The 6,656-nt window shown below is 37.4% G+C and overlaps 1 protein-coding gene across 3 annotated transcripts in view; it reads right to left on the bottom strand.

Moving 5' to 3' along the window:
• LOC121592207 (potassium voltage-gated channel subfamily H member 8) overlaps positions 1 to 6,656 on the bottom strand; it is a 46,451-nt gene that overhangs the window by 17,664 nt on the left and 22,131 nt on the right. For all 3 annotated transcript variants that reach the window (XM_041913605.1, XM_041913608.1, XM_041913607.1), the window contains exon 6: positions 4,177 to 4,314. In XM_041913605.1, the coding sequence (XP_041769539.1) occupies positions 4,177 to 4,314 (138 nt within the window). The remainder of the gene's footprint in view (positions 1 to 4,176; positions 4,315 to 6,656) is intronic.

The raw sequence follows: 6,656 nt of genomic DNA, 5'->3' as shown, positions 1-6,656 counted from the left end.
AAGAATTGAATTGATTAAAAAACACACACTGAAACATTCAACAGAAGGTACTGGCAAATGGGAAGGGACCAGCACTAGGAAGGATAGAGGGGGAAAAATAGAAAGAACGAATCGGTATCGAGCAAGACAAAAAAAACGTTGACACCAAACCGTATAGAAAGAGAAGAGGTTTATTAAAAAAATAAAATGAAAGAAAACAAAAAAACACAAAACCAAACTAAACCAACTGGTGGAAACATAGAGAGAGGGAGAGAGTGAAAACAGACACACTTAATTGTTCCACGAGAAAAACGGTTCAATTTCAAGGTACCGAACGGTTCTGCGCGTTCCAATTGGCGTTTCCCAAAGCCAAAAAAGAAGAAAAATAAGACCAACAGATAAATCTTAGAATACTTTCAAACACACACACAGAAACACACACCAATGACCCTATACTACACGACTGTTTTGAAGGTTTTTCAAGATAAATCCGAATTGGTGAATGATGTATGTAGTCTTTATTCTATACTTCAATGGTAAAACAAAACAAACTACATTCAACGTACAGAATACCAACATGATCGCCAAGATGATTCTCAAACGTTCCTATGAACTACAGGAAGTGAATAAATTGTATAACAGTTACATAAAAATCACAACACAATAAAGAAAAACCGATCGCTTATCTGGAGCAACATTCATGCAGTCAGTCAGGAACGGAATGCAATTGTACGAACTACCTCCTGCAGCACTGCACAGGCAACGGCAGTTGGTTCCTAATGCGCATTTTGCTTTCGTAGGCGCATCGCTGTTTGTTCCAGATGTATACTGAAACCATTTGAGTTTTAAGTGTGTCTGTGCATCCTTCCAGGAACGTTAATCTGCTTGCTCGAAAACTTTTTGTTTTCGTAAACAGTGGGCCCTTTTTGTTTCCTCGAAGGATTTGAATTAGAAGTGTATACTGTCGCTACAGTTTCCGGTTAATGCATTCGCTATGGTTGGATTTGATTACAAATGATCATTTTCTAGTGATGGGCATCATTAGAAGAGGACTGTGTTTTCATTCTTTTTCGTGACCTTCAACAAAATTATGACAGCCAAACTGTGTATTGGCATTATCATTCGATTTTCGACAGTGGAAGTAGATTTTCCGGTTCTTATAAAACCGGCAATTTAAAACTTTTTCCGGCAATTATAAAACTTAAAGACAAAAATAAAACAATGAGAAAACAGTGTTTCCTGTAATGCTCAATCATCTCTGCCTTTCAATAGAGCTTTAAACAATTTACACTTCAATGAAAAGTGCTTGTAAGCATTTTTTAATAGAACAATTCTGAATTTGTTCGCCGTCAGAAGCAACGTTTGTTTACTGTAATAATACGCTACCTAAAGGCTTCTTACAAGAAGAGTAATAAAAAGTAACGTTGAACACCTTCTTGTGTAGGACTTGGACATGGCCAATCAAAGAAAATGTTGTCCTTTTTATTACCAAACATTTATATTGATTCGTCCAAATTATATTTTCGAAGTATTTAATACCATTGTTCACCTAGAGCTTACGATGCAGATAATCCCAACCAAATAACGATTTAACGATACAAAAACAGGCATTGAAACGCGGTTTTCATTAATTTGTATTAGTAAATTATCCACAAATTATTATGTTTATTAATTTACTAAAGATCTAAACGGGTAGCTTCTCCTTAAAACTCGTATAAATAACCGTTTAAGTTTGGTCAAATTGTAAAAATAAATTAAAGAAAAGAGATGATAAGCGTAATTTGATAACAAACCAAAACTAAACTAAATGAAAGTACATTCGGTTATGATCGATAATGCAACATGATACATTAATTGAAATACTTAAAGTGTTTTAGGACATAAATAACACGACAATATAATATAATATAATATACAATTTAAATATGTTACATCTTTACAGTTGATCCTTTGTATGTTCCCCTCGACACAAATCTTTATAAAACACACAGCAAACCAATAGAAAATACCCTACAGTTGGTTCGTTTTACAAAATGTCTATCTTTTCTGTACTTTCAGCTCAAGCAAACATGATTTGAAGTTCAATTAAACTGATTAACGGAATTACCATAAAAAATAAATTTCATTTCGTATGTTGCATTTCGTTGGGCGTCATTTGGCTGCATTCGTTTAAATTTCCCAGTTATTTTTTGCCCGTTTTTTCCGCCACGCAACGGCATGGCATTTGTTTGACCTCTCATGATAGATTCCATATCCATAACTTTTCTACCCGGTGTAATCCAATCACTGCAAGGGCATTGAAAAGTTACTACTCGCATTTGAATATTCTGCATATTAGTTACGACTACTGCGCTTGGAGCTATCAGCATGAGATCATACGCGCCCATGTAAATGCAAATTTTCCGTTCCATTTTCACGCTCATTCTCGACCTTGCTTGCCATTTGAATTGAGGCATATAGAATCGCTTGAGAGTTAACTGGAAACGTTTCCGTCTGTGAAGTAGTCAGTCGAGTCGAGGAATAAATGAGCATCGTTTGAGCTACCCGTATGAAAACAGCATACCGCACTAGAGTTCATGTGCCGGGTAAAGGGGCAGAGCGTCAAATTGGGAGACCGGAAACGGTGCTGAAGAGTAATTACTAGACGGGAGCGGGGAAATTAAATCGAATGCATTGCGTGCAACAAATCTCGTTCTCATCCGCCTAGTTTGCCACATACAGAGCAAAGGCAATGCACTAAAATAGCTGCAACAATCATTGATAACACACCTTCAAATCTAGTGCTCAAATTTATCAAAATAATCAATGCAGCGGTGCAAACGTAAGAGCAAATCGCAACGATTTCATACATTTAATTGCTAATCTATTTGATTTACTCATTCAAAATAGCCATTCAACTTTTATTGTTTGTTTAACAACCTGAACAATCTTTATCTGAATAATCCAGTATGCCAACAAAGTTGAACATTAGACACGAACAACATTATATAATAATCCTTGCCTTTTTATCTCAGATGAAAATATATTTGTCTCAGGTTATCGTGGATTTGAATGCAAAGAGACCTTACGAATAGGCTTTACTATAAATTATGTCCAGCGAAGAAATGTGATGATATTTTTATTGAAGGATTTTAATTTATCCAATTTCCAATTATAATTATATACTTCCAATTGTAATTATATTTTAGATTTGTAATATATTTTAGTTTGATAAAATTTGGTGATAATTCTAACTTTTGACTAAATACGGCAAAATGTATATTACAATGATGGCAACTTTTGAAATAGATTTTAAATAATATTCGTAGCAAATGTAGCGTTGTATCGCAAATTTGCAATAGTTTGGTATTTATATATTAAAAAGATGGGTTTTTATACCCATTCTATATACACTGGATGCCAAATGAGTATTAGAATTGGTTTGAATAAGATAGAAATCCGGGAAATTTTGATTGTTGGTTTTTTGGGAATTTTTGGCTTATTCAAAAGAATCATATCTAGATTAACAAATAAATGACATGTTGCCATTCTTAAATTTTCTCACCCTTTACTTTTTTATGTTATCTATAGGCTGTAAATGTATGCGTAATGCATACATTGTAAAATCGAGTGTACTCGTGACACTGTTCGTACTAGATATTTTCTTTGCGCATCTTTCCCTCAAAATGCTTGATTCAGTACATCACAACTAGCGGAGGAAGATACTCAAAGCTCTCAAATCCAACAAAACTGACTTAAAACAACAAGAATGGCACGTTTAGGAAATTTTCAAAACTATAAGTACAGCAGTAAATACATTATGGAAAATAATACGGAAACCTTTGACAAACAGATCATTAAAAAAACTGTTCATAAGAGATTTATTACAAAACGCATTGCAAGCTGGTTCCTAACATTGCGACACAAACGAGGTATTGTGTATGTATCTGTTTGGTTAGACAAATTATAAACATCGAAATCGTTTACTTTTAGATAACGTTGCCCTAACTTTTCCATCAGCAAAACAAGAAGCGAATACGATTGCTTGTTCGCAGCTGTAGGATAAGAAATCGGAAACGGGCAGATATAGTACAGTCACGAAACGAACAGAATTGAACAGGATTAAAAATTGTAAAAAACAGTTAAAAACACATACTGAAACGACGCACGCGGGTCAAAGTCGAAAGCAAAGAATTACTTGAGATCGGGTCTACTTACCGCTATCACATTCGTCCGACATCGACATTTCCGACATTTTGGCAGTCGTGACATCCTTGTGCGATGCCAGGAACAGCACAACTTCGCGCTTCTCATTTTTGATCGGCACAATATCCAGCAAGCACCAAAACGGCGTACCTGTGGATGGGTTTTTTTCCCGCGATGTCAAAAAATAACGCAAGAACAAAGAAATAAAATAAATCGTACCGATGAAAAGTTGTCAGAACAGACATGAAATGTTAAGCATAACAAGCATAATAACTCATTACAACGATTACGAGCAAACTTTGGCAAAAGGGAAAGTTTTTTCCAGGATTTTTGGGTCGTGGTTGTGCAAAAAAAAAAAAAAAAAAAAAAGAAATCCTCAGCTGCCTGCCACTCTTCCCGGTTTGCTGTCGCGCACGGTGTTTGTGCGCGTGGATTTATTCCCTGCCATACCATTCTCCAGCCCATCAAATGCCCTAATACCGTGTGGGTTTACTACGAGGGTTTGGCTTTCGCTCTGTGTGGTTCAGTATTTTTTGTATGTTTCACTTGACTGAAAATTTAACGGAAACACTTTGCAAGGTTGGTGACTGTGGAGAGCGATTTCATTAGCGTAAGTTTTGATGTCCCGGTGTCTGTCCCATAAATCATGCTACCCACCAGCTGCGGGTAGCTTATGTCTTATCCAACCCATCATTCCGGTCTCATCTCTGCTGCTCTCTTGGTCGGTCGCTATGAGACAACCGGTAACGTGAGCTTCAACGCACAGATGGTTGGAGTCAGGGTCGGGTCTTTCGAGCAATGCCGGTCCCGCGCTCGCTAAACTTTTGCATGAAAAGTGTGAGCAGCAAAAGGAGTGCGCTAAAAAGGTGAACCAACAAAAAAGACCACCATTTACGAACTGTTTTGGGGATAACGGCAACGTCTAGTTTCGCTGGTGTGACTGGTTGACAAATTTACTCTATTCCTAAAAGGTAGTGCGTGTGTGCGTGTGTACGCGGTGCGGCATCCGGTGCCGTTCCGAGTGAAGTGTCGTTCACAGTTATTATTAATTTGACATCGTAGTCGCGAATCAGGTGCAGATGGCTGTTAATAAATATGTATATTTTCATGAGCAGGCACACATACGCCCGCCAGTTGTGCTGAATTGACAGCGAAAGAAGCTAAATATTAAGTTATCATGCCGCAACGTAACAGCTGAAGCTGCGTCCTTCTTTCTGTGCGCATGTTTTGTCTCGGTGGTTTGCTTAAACGATGGAGATAATTGCATTTAAAGCGGTAAATCTATGAATTCATGCAGCGATTTAATCCTATTGACTGGTGGTCGAAGAATTTTGTTGTTGTTATTTATTCATGTATTTATTAGCATTCTAGAGCAGCTTTCAACCTTTTAGCAGCTTTTCCCCCTATGGGTGCATGTAGCTTTACATTCCCCCCTTACAACTTCATGAGCGTGGGAGGGGGGGAGGGTATGGGGAGTTTCAACCATGGACTCCCCCTGGACTGTCCCTAGACCCTTAGACAGCAGTCCATGGCTTTTGTTTATTCTGTTTTACTATTTCTAAACAATAACCACCCTCTTTCAAATAACAACCTTCATTTTTTTTGTTTACTTCTTTCTTTCAAACGCAACAGTGGTTCAAAATTCAAGAATTAGGAGTAACGTGTTCTACGGAAGTTCAATGCTAAGAAGTGTGGAGTAATAAGTAGATTGACGAAGGATCTCGACTTCTTCTGGAAAATTCACCTCTATAAATCATTGGTGTCACCACATTTTGACTTTTGCTCGTCCGTTCTATATTTTGGCAACAAGGAACAAATAAAAAGGCTTCAAAGGTTTCAAAATCGCATCATGAGGTTTGTTCTGGAGTGCAGTCGACGTATGCCGACTACTGTAATGCTAGATATTCTTCAATGGATGTCGGTACATCAGAGGATTGTGTACCAGACCATGATCTTCATTTCTTAAATGTTAAAAGGCATGTTGCCTGGGTATCTGGGGGAGAGCATAATTCGGGGTTACGACGTCCATCGGCACTGCTAACGCAGGGCTAGTGAGCCGAGGATACCCAACTTGCATTCTTGCATTCACACGCAAGTGCCATAAATTCTTTGTTTTTCAAAGGGATTCAACGGTACAACAGTTTAATTTCAGCTCTTTTTTTAATTACAACTATTAGAGTAGAATTATCTTATGGATACTTTCGTCCTTCTCAAACCTGTGTTGGAGTAAGAGGTGGGACTTATCATAACACCTTCTTGGTGGGGCACGAGTCCGGCATCGTCATGACATGCCCCAACCATCGTATCTAACTATGTCTTTTTGCATTTTGCAAAATTTTCATCGAAAATTCTCTCTCAAAATTCCCCCTGTTTAAATCCGCTAGTCTAGAAGTTTTTTTGGAATTTAAAAAAGTTATATAATATAGTGTTGGGTTGCTGTAAAATGCTCTTAAAAGGTGTAGAATCGTTGTTTGCACTATTACAGGATTCCA

This window comes from Anopheles merus, chromosome 2L (assembly GCF_017562075.2).
Source record: "Anopheles merus strain MAF chromosome 2L, AmerM5.1, whole genome shotgun sequence".
In the NCBI taxonomy this organism is placed as follows: Eukaryota; Metazoa; Arthropoda; class Insecta; order Diptera; family Culicidae; genus Anopheles; species Anopheles merus.
Note: the sequence above shows the minus strand (reverse complement) of the source record. Positions and strands in the feature narration are given on the sequence as shown.